The sequence below is a fragment of the Chiloscyllium plagiosum genome, unplaced genomic scaffold (genome assembly GCF_037043375.1).
Source record: "Chiloscyllium plagiosum isolate Xiang-an unplaced genomic scaffold, Cpla_swu_hap1 HiC_scaffold_6, whole genome shotgun sequence".
Taxonomy (NCBI): domain Eukaryota; kingdom Metazoa; phylum Chordata; class Chondrichthyes; order Orectolobiformes; family Hemiscylliidae; genus Chiloscyllium; species Chiloscyllium plagiosum.
In genome coordinates, this window is record NW_028270144.1 from 15695653 (window position 1) to 15714562 (window position 18910).

The window sequence follows — 18910 nt, forward strand, 5'->3', positions numbered from 1 at the left end:
CAGTATATTAGTCCCCTTCCAATTCAGGTATAATCCGTCCTTCTTGTACAGGTCATGTCTAGCCCAGAAGAGATTTCAATGATCCAAAAAGTGAATCCTTCTCCCAAATACCAGCTCCTCAGCTATGCATTCACCTGCTCCAACTTCCTATTCTTACCTCACTCTTGAGGACCTCCTTTTTAAATTCCTGCCTATTTCTATATTCTCCCTTCAGAATCTCATCCTTTTCCCTTCTGAAGTCGTTGGCTCTAATGCGTACAATAACCCCCCCTGCTGGGCCCATTCCCCCCTGAGAACATTCTGCACCTTCTGAAGATCCATCACCCCCTACATTTTCCAAAACAGCATACTTGTTTGAAATGGGGATAGCCACAGAAGACTCCTGCACTACCTGCCTATCTCTCTTACCTTTCCTGGTGTTAACCCTTCTATGTGACTATATCTGCAACTTTTTTCCCTTCCTATATCCTTTAGGGAAGGAGACTGCCATCCTTCCCTGGTCAGATTTACATGTAACTCCAAACCCACAGCGATGTGGCTTACTCTTAACTGCTCTCTGGGCAATTAAGGATGGGCAATAGGTGCTGGTCTTGCCAGTGACACCCTCATCCATGAATGAATCAAAATAAGAATCAGAGTAAGCTTTCCCTCCAGGTACCTCGAATGAGAGCTTTTGGTTAAAAGAAACTCCTAGGGGAATAAGCTACCTGAAAGTGCAAAGGAAGTAATTTTCAAAAGGAAAAGGGTAAATATCAGAAAGGGAATAATTTGTAAGGCTATGGGGAAATATTATTCTGGAGTAGAGTGGTGCTGGAAAAGTACAGCAGTTCAGACAGCACCACTCTAATCCAGAATCTGGTTTCCAGCATCTGCAGTCATTGTTTTTACCTATGGGGAAATATTATGAAGGCAGAATTAATTGTGACAACACTAAGATAGAACTGTACTTCATGTTTGAAATTGAGGCAGTTCAATCTGAAACAAGGTTGTTACACATGAATAACATGATTTAAGAAGGTATGTGGTACAAAGAAGCTCTTGTAGAGAGCCAGCAAAGACACGACTGGTCAAATTGTCTCCATCTATGCTGAACGTGTCTTGGACAAAAGCTATAAAACTGAGATCTGTTTCTTGATCTAAACAGGAAAAAATAATTTGCTATCATTTGTTCAGAATTGACTTACAAAGTGCGATCGCCACAAATTCCTGTACTAAAAAAAAATGTGCACATAAAGACAATTGAAGATGGACAGATACCAGAGAAAGGATCAGGTGTTCATTCAACACTCATATTTCATACAGCATTTCACACTCAATAAGGTGATGCCATTTCAGGGACAAGAGACAAGAGGTAATTAGAAGCTGGAACTTTCTTCCCAAAATGTAGATGGGCAATAGCTAAAATTTGAAAAGCATAGATCAGCGGATTTTTATAGTAAGGGTATTAAGGGAATGAAGGTGCTGCTTATCCCTGACTTTGATGGCTATGTTTTTAGCTCCCTCGGCCCTAAGGTCTGAAATTCCCTCCTTAAATTCTTCTGATGCTTTACTCTCATCCCTCCTTTCAGCTGCTCTTTAATCAACTTTTAGATCAGCTGTTCTATTATCATCTGATATGGCTCAGTATCAAAACTTTGTTTGGTCATCCTCCTCTGAAGCACCTTATGATATTTCATTATGTTAAAGAGCAAGTTGTTGTTGTTGTGAAGGCACATTAGTCCTGATCTGATTGAACAGGCTCAAGGCTCTGAGTGGCCTTAGCCTGGCCATTCCACTTGCATATGCTCAAAATCATCATCAATGTCAAGGTTGAAATCCCAGAGATCAAATGTGACAGGATACAGCCCACTATACTCAAGTGTCAGATCTGGGTCTTAGACCCACCTTCGATATAGCACATCCCAATTTAAATCGTTTCAACTTCACATTAGCCAGGCCAGCAACTTTACGAAATCACAGACTTAAGTTAATGGCTATTATAAATGCAATTGAACAGAAGTTTTAAACCCAGGGTTAAGAAACAGACTCTGCAATGAAACCGTTTTCATCATGGCTCTTAATGAAGACATCAAATCTCTAAATTACAAATTTATCAACTAAACTACACAATTTCCCCTTTACCAATCCACAATTGGAAACAATCCAAAAATGTAAATCAATTCCAAAGTGGATTAAGTTTTACTGGGAGCTGAAACCTGAGAGCCTCTCTGCAAGGAAAAAAAAACAGGAGGGCAAGTCACCTTATGGTGCACTATTATAGTGCTGGCCCGCTTATCCATCTCATTAAATGCTGGACATGGCAATGCAAACACTGTTAATTTGTCCAGAGTCATTGCCAATGGAGATCTGATCCACCAGGAATGCTTATTAGAAAATATAGACATAAAATACAATTGAAAACACATCAACAATTTCTCAGTGTGAGCTCTTGGAGATGCGATGTACTGCTGAGACCAATTATTGAGTTGGTCCTTTCATGTCCTTTCTACTGCGTGTTATTGTTTAATGAAAACAAGATCAGGAGGCCTGTTTCATCATACAATAAATGATGGCAGATCAGAATCTTAATTTACTCACCTTGGCATCTTAATCATTCATATCCTTGCTTAAACATTATTCAGCAACATCAATACTGATACTTTCACTTGGTTTACAACCATTTCATCCTTCTACATCCTCGACAGATTTTTCAGAAAGAGTTTTAGATTTCCACTCCCGCTAGTGTGAAGAATCATTTCCTGATATCATTCCTGAACAGCCTCACCCTAATTTGAAGGTTATGCCCTTGCTATGGACTCTCTAAAAATAGTTTATTTCAACCTAACCTGTCGAATCCTCCCCTCACATTAAGCACCTCCACTAATCACACCTTAATCTTCTCCTCAAAAGAATACAAACCTGATCTATGAAAGTTGTCCTCATAATTTCAAATTCTCAGTGGTAAATCTGCACTCAGTTCATTGGCACTTGCCTGACAGCATTGGTGGATTGCTGTATTGCTGCACTATCAAAGGGTCAATACTGTGGGAGCTCTGTTCTGTCATAGGGTCAGTACTGAGGAAGAGTCACAATTGTCTGAGGGTCAGCGCCAAGGGTGTTGCACCATTGTACCACTGATGGTGGCCATGTTCCATTCAGAAGTTAACCAAACCCTATCAGTTGGATGTACAAACTGTCAGTATTCAGAAAACAGCAAAGGAGTTTTCCCCAATGCTTCAGCCAATAGTTATTCTTCAATTAACATCAGAACAGATTATCACTTTGCTGTACACAGAACCCTGTGTGCAAACTGGTTGCTGTGCTTCCAACGTTACACAGTGATTACACTTCGAAAGTGCTTCATTGCCTTAAAAGGTGCATTAGAACATCCTTAGGTTATGAAAAAAGTGCCATAGAAATGCAAGTCTTTCATTCTATCCAAATTATTTGTTTGTTTTGGAGAGTTGCTGTGAAGTTTCGTTGTAACCCTGAAGGTCATCAAATAGAATGCTGGGTTATCTATTTAACCATACAACCCATAATACTTACATTGTTGCCTGTAAGTGATATATTTTGAACACCATCCGAAACATTTCAATCAGGCTTTTGTTCCTCACTGTTACCAAGCTTTTAGCCTGTTTAATACTGAATAGAAATAGATTGCATTTATATAACCCTATTAACATTGCAAAACATGCCAAGCAGGTTTAATAAAGGCAAGAGGAAAAGCAGAATAGGTAAAGGGCAATAAAAACTTGGTCTTGAAACTGAGTTTAATAAAGATAGTCAATATACCAAAAGGCACTCGCAACATAAAATGCAAGGGGTAGGTGCAGTTCAGCTTGAACTGTGGACTAACTCAGAGATTATGAGTATGAGTTAACCTTGAGCAATAACAATGATGCTGTAATGTACCAAACAGACTCTAACCAAAGGTACTTTGTGCTACTTTTGAGGATGAAACCCTTTCTCAAACCTCCTCTAACATTAAAGGCCCTCGGAACTCACTCTCTCTCTCTCTCTCACACTAGCAGCTTCCTCATGTTCATTTGCCCCTCTCAACTCACCATTGAATGATCAGGCTTCCCAAAAGGAGAGGAAAATAAAGAGGAGCAAGGGTTAGTGCGGGAATGTCACTGACTCATATCCAAGGGGCTAAAAGCACAACCATCAACGAGAGTTGATGAACTAAATGCCCTCACAACAGAGATCAAGGATGTGTGGAGACTTCGACATTTGGAATGAAAGAGGTCTGGCAATTATTATATGCATTGCAGGAATAATTTAATGAAAACGTGGTCCCAAGTCAGAGTTTCACCACAGGCAGCACTTATCAGGAACCTGGTGCACACAGGTACAAGGCTCCATCAGGAGTGCAGGTCTACAAAATTAATCAATCGTTTCCACATTATCTATTACAATTGAACGATGAAGGTCGAAAGGTCAAAAATTCCAAATATAGAAAACTCCACATACAGCTCTGAATCTAATGTTGCTGACTGCGAGCTTCAAACTGCGAGCCTGATTCAGTGAGAGATCAACCCCTCCCGAAGGAGCCTCTTACCTGCAGTTACTTTGTTCAAAGCCACCAGTGAACTAAGAATCTTGTTGAAGTTTTGTCCTTGATAAAGGTCATTGGCATCAAAAGTCTGCAGGAAACCAAAGGAGTAGACAGTTTCAATATTTTTATTGTTAACACATTACTTCAGTCTTCAGAAAGTGGAGCTTCCAGAGGAGGGGCTGCTTGATGAATGAAAGCCAAGATTACAAGTCCCAGACATTCACAGCCAACAAGCCTTTCAATATTCAAAAAGTTCCAATGTATTTTTGAATGCACCTATATCTGTGAAGACTTGTCTTCATTCCTGACAGCAGGAGAGAGCACGTACACACCCACCTTCAGTTTATCAATTAAATCGGAATCCTGTCTTTTCCACAAAGATAAGCTGCTGCCTATTTTACAGACTCAAACCATCCAAAACAAAAACCTAGACGTGGAATCACGGGATTTGTACTCCTAATCTCTAAAAGCGAGTGAGCTTTAATTGCAAGGTTTTCAATCAAAGCATTTGATTTGGATGTTGACAGGAATCTCAGTTTTAACTGAGCATGCTCCACAATTTCAGCTGCTTGGAAGATTAATTCCATTCATTGCTGCAGTTTTAAAATTCTAAATCATGAAATAAATCAATCTGCTCTACTTTATAACACATTGGGGAAAATAAACTGCAAGCAACTTAGAAATTGAGCTTAATTCAATTATTACCCACTGCCATTATTCTCACTAACCACATCATATTGCAACAAGAACGTACTGGTTTTAAAACAAAATAATAGTCTTTACCATACTCCGCACAGTCGGGCTGTCCACATTTCATATCAAACCCAGTAGTGCACAAGTAAAAACTCCATTCTCTCCATAAACTTCATGATGTCAGTGCGAAGCATGGGCAGGAGGTGTCCTTCACCAAGTTGGAACTTTGAGTACTTGATGTTACATCATGTCTATCACCTGCTCACAACGTGAGATGGCACTGACACACAGTAGTTTCATACAAGAAAGAAGCCTCAGTGCAGTGTTTTAAATCAAGATCTTCTGAACCTCATTTCAAAACTGGAGCATTCTCCCTGGTAACCAGACAAGCAATTTATACTTTGAATGAAGGATAAGTCCCAAAGTGAGCCAGTGATAAAGAGATTAGGCCAGGCCAGGCCTGTGACCACTGAACTCCTTCAATGTGTGGAACCCATGCAATAGCTATAAATATCATAAAACCTCAAAATCGGTCAATGAGAATTTGAGGCTTCAAAGGCTCAGCCAACATAGTTTCAAACTATAATGAAGTTATGACACTGTTATGGCACAGAAACATTATACAAAATACTTCTAAAAAGGCGAAAGGATTAATTAAACATCGTCCAGTGTGAAACTGTGACACAATCAAACAAGGAAGTTATTCTTTATTAACAGCAAATTTTCCATCCAGCAATTCTGATAGCTGGAGAGCCATTGGTCACATAATTTTCTGAATCTCATTCTCAGGCAGATAAGGTTCTGGCACCAAGAGATTGCAGGTGGAAAATATAACCTTTCATGAACTATCCCTACAATAGGTGTTATTCTTATCAGCAGCTTAAAAAAACAAAGATTTAAAAATGGAGAATAGGAAATGGGTTGCCTTGGAAACCAAGCCAATTTGACTGATTTCTAAAAGCATTGAGATACAGAGGTAAGCACATACTGAACTATATATAGTTCAGTTTTAACAGATACTTGAATTCCAGACCCACATTATAACTTGCTCATTAGATTAGGGAAGCTTATATCAGTGTGCTTATATCTAGACATCATAAAGCCAAGAAACACAACAAGATCCCACAGACAGAAAACCGATAATGACCAGATATTTTTAGTGGCGCTATTGTTTATTGGCTGAGACATCAGGCAGTATTCCTTTGCACTTATCTGAATAGAGGACAAAGGAGGCTCAGAATGATTCTGAAAGAGGGCACAACTGGCAATGCAGCACTCCCTTGTTACTGCGTGAGAGGATAAACCTGGATTATATGCTAACATCTCTGGAATGGGACTTGAATGCCAACATCCTGACTTAGAGGTAAGGGTGCTATCCACTGGAACATAGCTGCTACCCTTTATACCCAGAGAATAGTGAGAGTACAAATTCGCCAATACATGAAAGGTGAAGGAGCCTAGCCATTGAGACATTTATGGGGAAACAGGATAAAGCCAGGATAAAGGACTGGAAGGATACAGTAACTAAAGGGGTTGTGTGAAACATAACCAATGGCAAGGACCAGTCATGTCAAATAGCCTGTTGCCATGATGTCAATATTATCTAACACTACATATCACAAGATGATTGAAAGATCTCAGTTCAAATGTCATCAATTTGAATTCTAAGGAATGCACTCACAATCTTTAATTCTAATGACAATTCTAATCATTGTCAAAATAGTTTTCCACCCGAAAAGTTGACCTGTCATTTGAAAAATCAATACACTCAGCTGGTTCTACATAGAACAGTATAAAATAGTATTTTTTTATATTGTGGACTGATTATAAATTCAGCGATGCTACATATTTGCTTTGATTCAGTATCCTACTTTTTTTTTAAATCTTCTATTCCTTTGTTGGTAAATACAGAGAATAATTTTAGCCTGTCTGCACTGGGAGATGGTCGATGCAGATATGATTGTAAAGTTTAAGAGGCATTTGACAAGCACATTAAAGAGCAGAGAATATAGGGAATCAGATCATATGCCAACAGATGGGATTAGGTTAGAGTAGCATCATGGTCAGCATAGACATGATGGGCTGAAGTGCCTGTGCCTGTGCTGTTCTATGTTCTACAGCATGAATATTTCTATCAGTTAGAGCCTCTTAGGGGATTATGGTGCAGAGTGTGTGGTCAAGGGATCACAGCCATTCAATCTTGCCCCTCAAAAAACTGACCCTAGATTGAGAGACGAGCAGGTAGGCCACTGTGGTTTCACTGTCAATAAATCAACCAATCTTCATACCTGCCAGGAAAATTGTTAAATCAGGCCATTTATCTGCTGACACGCTTAAGGGAGGTTATTCATGGACCTTTTAAGGGCATTTTTTTGTTGGCAAATCAGGCAACTTGCCCATGGATCTGCCCACCCAGAACCTAACTGCTGAGGTAGTCGGAAGCGGGCAGTGTCAACCAGCCATTTATTTGCCCTTCCCAACATTGGTCCGGGCAGTTATAGGAAGGGAAGTATTGTATCCATAGGGATAGGGTAAATAGACAAGGTCTTTTCCCTGGGGTGGGGGAGTCCAAAACTAGAGGGCATAGTTTAGGGTGAGAGGGAAAAGATATAAAAGAGACTTAAGGGGCAACGTTTTCATGCAGAAGGTGGCACGTGTGTGGAATGAGCTGCCAGTGGAAGCTAGTACAATTGCAATATTTAAAAGGCATCTGTATGGGTTTATGAATGGGAAAGGTTTGGAGAGTTAAGGGTCGGGTGCTGGCAGGTGGGACTAGATTGGGTTGGGATATCTGGTTGGCATGGATAAGTTAGACCCTCTATGAAACTATGAGAATCAAACATTTTACACATACTGGGACATTATTTCATCCTATGCTAGCTCTTTGAAAAAAATTACCCTATTAATTCCATTCTCCCCTATTCTTTCCACATGGTCCTTAACAAGTATTTAACCAAGTCTCTTCAGAATAGTATCATTGAATCTGCTCCCACCACCCATCAGAAAGTGCTTTATAGGTTATCAGAACTTGCTGTATTAAAATGTCTGCCTAACTCTGGTTCTTTTATAATTATTGTAAATCTGTGTCAAAGTTATTCATAATTTTGACCATCATGTCTGCTCAATGATTTTTGTTCTCAGGAAAATAATCATAGCCTCCCTACTGTCTCCACAGAACTGAAGTTCCTTATTCCTGGTATCATTTCAGTAAATCCCCTCTGTAACTGCTCCAGTTACTTGACACCCTTTCTGAAGTGTGGTGCCAAGAATTAAGACCAAACCTGGTGGTGTATAATAGTGCAACTTAAGCTCCTTGGAGCAGTTGTCTCAAAGTAATCATATCAGAAGCATTAAAACATTGAAGTAGGTACATGAGGACCTTGGCAGAATTGGACAAATATATAAAAACATTTGTTCTTGGGAGTCTTTAAAACATCAACTCAGTTTTCTCAATATTTTAATCATTGTTCTGTGGGATGCTCAGCGGGATCCACTCTTCCAGTGGGGGACAGGATTGGGAATCTTTCCAGATCTCAAGCAACCATGATCTTAGCTTTCATGATAAATCAGAGAGAAAACCCTGGCTGACTCACCTACGTGTTGCCAAGCTACAGAACTTGCAGCACATGAACTAACACATCCTCCTAAAATTAGAAGGAAATGCTGAATGGAATTATAACTTGTCAACCAGGCGCAATGTGCACAGCCTGAAACCAATTATGTTAAAGAAAAGGTTTACCTTGTATTGCATTACTGACAAACAATTTTGCGTGACTTTAAGGTATAAATGTATTTATTTCAAAAGTTATATGTATAGAATTAAAAATTATAGAATATTGTTGGTCAATTTGTTTGAGCTCCTTTATTGTGTACAATCAAACTAAGTTACAGACCTTGTTGTTACATATTACATAATTGAGAACTCAGGCTCCTGGCATATAGCCAACGTTTATACAATGTTTAATAATTAAAAGAGTAATGGGTTTAACCATTTGTTATGTAGATAAACATGATGATGTAAATCAGGGAAGACCACGTATTGGGAAGTTTTCATGTTGCAAGTGATGCAAGACTCTTCTCACACATGCAAAACTTTACATAGAGTCTAACTCATCCATGCCGATCAGATAAACTAAATTAAACTAGTCCCATTGGCCAGCATTTGGCCCATTTCCTTCGAAACCCTTCCTATTCATATACCCATCCAGATGCCTTTTAAATGTTGTAATTCTTCCAGCCTCCACCACTTCCTCTGTCAGCTCATTCCGTACACGCACCACCCTCTGTGTGAAAACGTTGCCCTTTCGGTCCCTTTTAAATCTTTCCCTTCTCACTTTAAACCAATGCCCTCTAGTTTTAGACTCCACTTCCCTGGAGAAAAAAAAGACCTTGGCTAATCATCCTAATCCATGGCTACCTTATATAAACCTTTATAAGGTCACTCCTCAGTCTCTGACGCTCCAGGGAAAATAGCCCCAGCCTATTCAGCCTCTCCCTACAGCTCACTGCCTCCAAACCCAGCAACATCCTTGTAAATCTACCCTTAACCCTTTCAAGTTTAACAACATTTTTCCTATAGCAAGGATACCAGAACTAAACACATTATTCCAAACGTAGCCGAACCAATGTCCTGTAGAGCCGCAACATGACCTCCCAACTCTTATACTCAATACACTGGCTAATAAAGGCAAGCAAACCAAACGCCTCCTCCACTATCCTGTTTGTCTGTGACTCCTCCTTCAAGAAAATATGACCTTGCACCCCAAGGATCACTCCCCAGGAGCCTACCATTAGCAAAAAAGTCCTGCCCTGTTTTGCCTTAACATAATGCAACACCTCACATGTATCTAAATTAAATTCCATCTGCCACTCCTTGGCTCAATGTCCCATTGTCCTCTGAGATCCCACCTTCTTCACTTGTCTACTGGACCACCAATTTTGCTGTCATCTGCAATCTTACTGACCATACATCCTTTTTAACATCCAAATCATTTACAGATATGAAAAAAACCAAGGGACCCAACATCTGATAACACAGACCCAAATACTTGATGCTGCAATATTTCATGCTGAGAAGCACAGAAGTTTATCTTCAATCACCTCTATGCCTCTGATTTCCAAATTGCCTTAACGTTTTGCAATCCTATTATATAAACAAAATAAGCCAAGAATGTCTGACTTAAAAATTGGACCTGAACTAGGCCCATCATCTACAATCAAATTATTGTTGACACACTCACAGCATTTTATGTAGAGATCATACGATCAAGCACACCTCCTCCATTTCCTTGTGCAACAATGCGAGGGATTAACTCATAATTAGATATGCAAACATTGAAATGCAAAATAAGTATCAGCTAATAAATAAACTCTAGTTCCTTTGTAAAAGAATGGAAATGCGGTACAGGCCTGCTGAGCCTGGCTGCTTATTCTTCTCAATCTGGTCAATGGCAACTTCCTGGAACAGTGAAGGTAAAAAAAAAATGCAAGCCAAGACCATTCAATTAGTGCAATAAGTGATTTTGTTACAATTCTCACCACTCTCTTTGCTAACTTGTTCCTGATGCTGACCTTTTTTTTCCAATTTACTTGGGATTCTGATGGTTAATTTTAGCAAGAAGCAAATTATTTATTCATTCATGGAACAAGGGCATACTGGCTAGGCAAGCATTTATTGTCCATCCATAAATGCCCAGAAGGCAGTTATAAGTCAGCCACATTGTAGGTCAGGGAGCATCCGAGGAGCAGGAAAATCGACATTTCGGACAAAAGCCCTTCATCAGGAATGAAGTAGATCTGGAGTCACGTGTAGGCCAAATCATGTGAGGATGGCAGTTTCCTTCCCTAAAGGTCATTGGTGAAGCACATGGGTTTTTAACAATTATTTGCAATGGATTCATGATCACCACTAAACTCTTCATACCAGATTTTCTTTTGCATTTAATTGAAATTCTATCATCTGCCATGGTGGGATTCAAACTCAGGTCCCCTGAACATTACCTGGGTCTCTGGATTAACAGTCCAACGTTAATACCAGTAGGCCATCACCTTCCCAGTGGGGAAAGTATAGAAAGGAACACTAGGAATGGAAGTTTGGAAATCCCGTATGAAAAGAAGCACTAGACCATCAAATCAATCTTTCTTGAATCGTGCCCATTTTATCTGATAGCTTATTTTTGTTCAAGAGTTCAGTGTTGGAAGCCTAAAAATACACAGAAGATGATTATTCAGCTAATTATTCATGTACCAGATCTTTGAACGAGCTAGTCAATTCACTGTAACCTTGCCCATTGTCTGCAGCTTTCTCCTTTTCAAGTTTTCGTCCAAGTACCTTTAGGACGTGATAATTGAATCTACTTCCTTTCAATCAGTATGCTGCTACCTATCCTTGCAATCTCCTCTGGCAATCGCCTGTTCAGTAGAATTCACTTGTTTCCCCTCTCAAGCTACAAAGTTTTAGGTAAGATTTTAAATCAGGTGGACATAAAAGGGCGGCCCAGTGGCTAGCACTGCTGCCTCACAGCACCAGAGACCCGGGTTTGATTCCAGCCTCAGGCGACTGTCTGTGTAGAGTTTGCACATTTTCCCCATCTCTGCGTGGGTTTCCTCTGGGCAATCAGGTTTCCTCCCACAATCCAAAGATATGCAGGTTAGGTGAACTGTGAATGCGAAACTGCCCATAGTGTCCAGGGATGTGTAAGTTAGGAGCATTAGTCAGGAGCAAATGTAGAGTAATAAGGTAGGGGAATGGGTCTGGGTGGGTTACTCTTTGGAAGGTCAGTGTGGACTTGTTGGGCCAAATGGCCTGTTTCCACACTGTAGGGAACCTATGATTCCAAAGTACCTCTGGAAGAAAGCTTGAAGACCTAGTTCAGAAATTGACTGAGCTACAGGAGACAGTACAGAGATACTCGGCAGTTACTTTAAATTGGCAGAATGTAACTCGTGGTGTCCTATACTTCCTGACTACTTAGATGATGGGAGAGAAAACCACAAGTTGCCATGACCCAAAGGCAGGTGGCCTATTGAGCATTGCAGAAATCAGCATAAAACAGCAAAGAGATATTGGAGATAAAGCAAAATTACCAAAACTGTAGCAAATGGATTCCAACATAGGCACATATGATATGACAGAACTAGTTCTTTCTAAATGGTAAAAAGCTAGAAACAGTCATGATCCAAAGGCAGTAAAATGCCAAGGACGCAAGCAGAAAATAACAAGACAGGTAACTGAAACGCTACAATATAAGGCACGAGAAGTCATGCTACAGCAGTACAAAGCTGTGATCAGACCACATCTTTGTGTGGCTGTGCACAGTTCTGAACACCACACCATATAGACCTTAGAGTGGGCGCACCACAGGTTTACCAAACTGATACCTAAACTCTGAGGGTTAAATCATGAGTAAAGATTATGCAAACCTTGCAATGTATACCAGGGGGTGATTTTATCATAGTTCTCAGCTATTAAAGGGAACAGACAGAATAGATAGAGAAAATCTATTTTTGCTGTTCAATGCAACTAGGGCTGGACGAACCAGTCAAAATGTTAGAGCCAAATTTTTCAGGTAGGAACTGAGGAAATACCTCTGCACACAATGGGGGAATAGAGATTTGATCGTGAGATAAAGAAGCAGGAGTAGGCCATTGTTGGTCCCTTGAGCTCCATCATTTAATTCGATGATCTGACTGTGGTCTCAATTCTACTTTCCTGTTGGCCCCCTTAACACTTGACTCCCTTGTCTATCCAAAATCTACCTCAGGCTTGATGAGAACCGCCACAGATCTCTGGGGATGAGAACTCGAGCAGCCTACTCAAGGTCATAAGAAATAACAGCTTAAGGTGAAACACTCAGAAAAAGAACTCCTCTGCATCTGTCTTAAAAGGGAGACTCTTAATTTCTAAACAATCCCCCAGTTCCAGATTCCCCAAAGGGGAAACGCGTTCTCAGCATCTCCCCTGTCAAACTCCTCCCAATCTTACATATTACAAGTTCAGCTCATTTTTCTAAATTTGAACAATTATAGACCCAAGCTGCTCAACCTTTCCTCCAATGACAATCACTTCATTACAAACCCAACGTAGGGAAACTTCCTTGAATTCTTTTCAGTGCTGGTATAGGTTTTCAAAAATGCACAAAGCAATTCAAGTGCGCTAAGTCTCACTAATGCCCAGTATTTTAGAACTTTTTTTCTGGAAATGGTAATTGATCCTGGATCCCTAATTAATCTTAAAGATAATATTGGTAGATCTTTGTTAACTGAAAATAAAAGAATATGGGACAAAGACAGATATATCGCACATCAACCAGGATGTTACTGAGCAGTATCACAGGCTCAAGGGGCTGCAGTCAATCCTAATTCCCAACTTCCCTTGTGCCACACTCAACTGATGAGGCTTGCAGATCTACTCTTAAAGAAACTGTCCTTGCATCCAGCTGTTGCTTAAGAGAAGTCCTGCCCCCACTTGCTTCTCTAACTCATGCTGCTGTTTATGTTAAGCTCTAAATTAAATGATGCTAAGTTAACTGGGTCAGCTACTTACTTCCTCTGGTTGTCACCACACCCCACGAAGGATATACTGGCTGTCGCTAAAATGATAACGGGACTTAGAGAGTTCATTTTTAAAGACAGGTTGGATAGTTAATCTTGGATTCTCTATTCAGTAGGAGAGTGACAGCTTATCTAATGAGGTGTTTGATTTTTTTAGATTTAGATTTCCTACAGTGTGCAAACAGGCCCTTTGGAGAGTAACCCACCCAGACCCATTTCCCTCTGACTAATGCACCTAACACTATGGGCAATTTAGCATGGCAAATCCACCTGACCTGCACATCTTTAGACTGTGGGAGGAAACCAGAGCACCTGGAGGAAACCCACGCAGACATGGGGAGAATATGCAAACTCCACACAGACAGTCACCCGAGGCTAGAAGCAAACCTGGGACCCTGATGCTGTGAGGCAGCAGTGCTAACCACTGAGCCACTGGGTCGCCCACAAAGCTTGATATATTTAACAGGGTGGGGTTCCAAATGTACTTCGGGAGGATTGATTTCCTCTGATGGGGGAATGGGGGGAATCCAGAACAAGGGGTATAACCTTAAAATTCAAGCCAGACCATTAAAGGATGCTGTCTGGAAACAATTCTTTATACAAAGGCATTTGAAATGGGGCACCTTTGTCTACAATACAGATTTTTTTTTGGTTGTAAGAGTCCCAAGGGATTTGTAGCAAAGCAAGTAAATGGGGTGGAGGTACAGATCAGCCACTACCTACTTAAATGGGGGAACAAGGCATAAGGAGCTGAATGGCCTCCCCCTGTTTCAAAAGTTGCCACATGTCTGGAATGGCACAATTGTGAATGAAAATACTAAGCTGATAATTTTGTCCATTCAAATAGAACTGTGCCTACCAAAGGGCAGAAGTAGGAGATGCTATTTGTTCCACATAACATTTCATTTACTTTTTCATGGTCTTTATTGCAACAGAGATTTACATCTGAATATTTAAATGTGGTAATCTTTCACAACAAATACCTACAGAAGAAAGGATTGTTGTTCCCATTCGCCTCATATCAATGGCAATTAGTCAGCTAATCTCTGAGCACATTGAATTTACAAATTTCCTTCCAGCTGAAGGCACCATTGTATACAGCACATTCACCACTGTGTAAATAACCCCAGGCCAGGAAAGATTAAATGGATTGAATGACTTATACACCACCTTTAAAGCTGAATGTTTCACCTGCATTTTATCAGACTGAAACAAAGCAGGAGTTATCAGAATAAGGGACTATAAATGTGGTCAAAGAGGGAGCCATAGAGTCATAGAGTCAGAGATGTACAGCATGGAAACAGACTCTTCAGCCCAACCCATCCATGCTGACCAGATATCCCAACCCAATCTAGTCCCACCTGCCAGCACCTGGCCCATATCCCTCCAAACCTTTCCTATTCATATACCCATCCAAATGCCTCTTAAATGTTGCAATTGTACCAGCCTCCACCACATCCTCTGGCAGCTCATTCCACACATGCACCACCCTCTGCGTGAAAAAGTTGCCCCTTAGGTCTCTTTTATAACTTTCCTCTCTCACCCTAAACCTCTAGTTCTGGACTCCCTGACCCCAGGGAAAAGACTTTACCTATTTATCCTATCCATGCCCCTCATAATTTTGTAAACCTCTATAAGGTCACCCCTCAGCCTCCGACGCTTCAGGGAAAACAGCCCCAGCCTGTTCAGCCTCTCCCTGTAGCTCAAATCCTCCAACCCTGGCAACATCCTTGTAAATCTTTGCTGAATCCTTTCAAGTTTCACAACATCTTTCTGGTAGGAAGGAGATCAGAATTCCAACAATGGCCTAACCAATGTCCTGTACAGCCACAACATGACCTCATAACTCTTGCACTCAATACTCTGACCAATAAAGGAAAAGCATACCAAATGCCTTCTTCACTATCCTGTCAACCTGCGACTCCATTTTCAAGGAGCTATGAACCTGCACTCCAAGGTCTCTTTGTTCAGCAACACTCCCTAGGACTTTACCATTAAGTGTTTAAGTCCTGCTAAGATTTGCTTTCCAAAAATGCAGCACCTCGCATTTATCGCACTGCTGCCTCACAGCGCCAGAGACCCAGGTTCAATTCCCACCTCAGGTGACTGACTGTGTGGAGTTTGCACGTTCTCCCAGTGTCTGTGTGGGTTTCCTCCGGGTGCTCCGGTTTCCTCCCACAGTCCAAAAGATGTGCAGGTCAGGTGAATTGGCCGTGCTAAATTGCCCATAGTGTTAGGTAAGGGGTAAATGTAGGGGTATGGGTGGGTTACTCTTCGGCGGGTTGGTGTGGACTTGTTGGGCCGAAGGGCCTGTTTCCACACTGTAATGTAATCTAATCTAAAAAGCTCCATCTGCCACTCCTCAGCCCATTGGCCCATCTGGTCAAGATCCTGATGTAATCTGAGGTAACCCTCTTCGCTGTCCACTACACCTCCAATTTACTAACTGTAAACTTACTAAGTGTACCTCTTATAGAGTCATAGAGTCATAGAGATGTACAGCATGGAAACAGACCCTTCGGTCCAACCCGTCCATGCTGACCAGATATCCCAACACAATCTAGTCCCACCTGCCAGCACCCGGCCCATATCTTTCCAAACTCTTCTTATTCATATACCCATCCAAATGCCTCTTAAATGTTGCAATTGTACCGTAGAAGGAAGTGGAAAGATTTAGGGGGAGAATTTCAAAACACAAGTTCAAGACATTCAGGAAGGTAAACAGGTTTCAGAGTTTCAAGGCTTGGTAGTACTGCAAGCCTACTTGATTCCAAAAGGTTATACAGGAGCTTGGTTTATTTGTTGTGGTTCTGTTCGCCAAGCTGAGAATTTGTGTTGCAGACGTTTCGTCCCCTGTCTAGGTGACATCCTCAGTGCTTGGGAGCCTCCTGTGAAGCGCTTCTGTGATGTTTCCTCCGGCATTTATAGCGATTTGTATCTGCCGCTTCCGGTTGTCAGTTCCAGCTGTCCGCTGCAGTGACCGGTATATTGGGTCCAGGTCAATGTGCTTATTGATTGAATCTGTGGATGAATGCCATGCCTCTAGGAATTCCCTGGCTGTTCTCTGTTTGGCTTGTCCTATAATAGTAGTGTTGTCCCAGTCGAACTCATGTTGCTTGTCATCTGAGTGTGTGGCTACTAAGGATAGCCGGTCGTGTCGTTTCGTGGCTAGTTGGTGTTCATGGATGCGGATCATTAGCTGTCTTCCTGTTTGTCCTATGTAGTGTTTTGTGCAGTCCTTGCATGGGATTTTGTACACTACATTGGTTTTGCTCATGCTGGGTATCGGGTCCTTCGTCCTGGTGAGTTGTTGTCTGAGAGTGGCTGTTGATTTGTGTGCTGTTATGAGTCCGAGTGGTCACAGTAGTCTGGCTGTCAGTTCGGAAATGCTCTTGATGTATGGTAGTTTGGCTAGTCCTTTGAGTTGCGGCATGTCCTCGTTCCGTTGTCTTTCCCTTAGGTATCTGTTGATGAAATTGCGCGGGTATCTGTTTAGGGAACACCTAATGGAGAATTCACCACAAAGGTATACAGGAAAGCCACACACACACACCAAGTCCTGCACTACGAAAGCAACCACCCCAACACACACAAAAGAAGTTGCATCAAGACACTATACAAAAGGGCCACAACACACTGCGGTACACCAGAATTGCAAAAAGAGGAAGAACAACACCTATACAATGCATTTGCCAAAAACGGATACCAGCGCAATTTCATCAACAGATGCCTAAGGGAAAGACAACAGAACGAGGACATGCCGCAACTCAAAGGACTAGCCACACTACCATACATCAAGAGCATTTATGAACTGACAGCCAGACTACTGCGACCATTAGGACTCATAACAGCACACAAACCAACAGCCACTCTCAGACAACAACTCACCAGGACGAAGGACCCGATACAAAACGTGAGCAAATCCAATGTAGTGTACAAAATCCCATGCAAGGACTGCACAAAACACTACATAGGACAAACAGGAAGACAGCTAACGATCCGCATCCATGAACACCAACTAGCCACGAAACGACACGACCAGCTATCCTTAGTAGCCACACACGCAGATGACAAGCAACATGAGTTCGACTGGGACAACACTATTATTATAGGACAAGCCAAACAGAGAACAGCCAGGGAATTCCTAGAGGCATGGCATTCATCCAGAAATTCAATCAATAAGCACATCGACCTGGACCCAATATACCAGCCACTGCAACGGACAGCTGGAACTGACAACCGGAAGTGGCAGATACAAATCACTATAAATGTCGGAGGAAACACCACAGAAGCGCTTCACAGGAGGCTCCCAAGCACTGAGGATGTCACCTAGACAGGGGACGAAAAGTCTGCAACACAAATTCCCAGCTCGGCGAACAGAACCACAACAATGAGCACCCGAGCTACAAATCTTCACCCAAACTTTGGTTTATTTCATCCAAAGGATGCCACCTCTGATAATGGAGCACTCAGTATGATACTGGACTATCAACCTTGATTAAGTGCACAGCTCTGTAGAAGGTGTTCAGAGGTTAAAATGAACTAGGTGAAAGTGAGGACTGCAAATGCTGGAGATTAGAGTCGAGAGTGTGGTGCTGGAAAAGCACAGCAGGTCAGGAAGCATCTGAGGAGCAGGAGAATTGACGTTTTGGGCAAAAGCCCCTCATCAGGAATAAGGCGTTCTGAATCCATTACTTTCTGATTTGGAGTAGGATGCTACTAACTAAGCCAAATGTGAAAACACAGTTAATTTCTTGTGATTTGTTTCTTTTGTTCTGTTTGTGCTACAAGTTAATTAACTCATCAAAAAAAAAAGCCCTTTAACACCCTATGAATGTAAACTGAAACAATAATTATGTGAAATGGATATGTATTACTGCCTTGTGTGTAGCAAACTGCAGCTTGATGCACCTATTGTACATTGCTTTGCAGATTATGGGTTCCTCAAACCCTGGTATGTTGCTTTAGTTCAATACTAGTAATGGCAGGCTCCAGAGATTTCAAAACTGCACTTTTAAGATATGGAGATCGGCACTAAGGCCTACATTTATTCTTAAAAAACCTCAGCTGGTCTAGCAGCATCTGTGGAGGGAAGAACAGAGTTAATGGTTTGAGTGCAATGTG

The 18910-nt window shown here is 41.4% G+C and overlaps 1 protein-coding gene across 4 annotated transcripts in view; it reads right to left on the reverse strand.

Annotated features, from left to right (window-relative positions):
• Positions 1-18910, reverse strand: part of LOC122550467 (rho guanine nucleotide exchange factor 7-like) — a 137417-nt gene that overhangs the window by 95137 nt on the left and 23370 nt on the right. For all 4 annotated transcript variants that reach the window (XM_087987899.1, XM_043691228.2, XM_043691224.2 and 1 more), the window contains exon 3: positions 4544-4628. In XM_087987899.1, coding sequence (XP_087844025.1) covers positions 4544-4628 — 85 coding nt within the window. The remainder of the gene's footprint in view (positions 1-4543; positions 4629-18910) is intronic.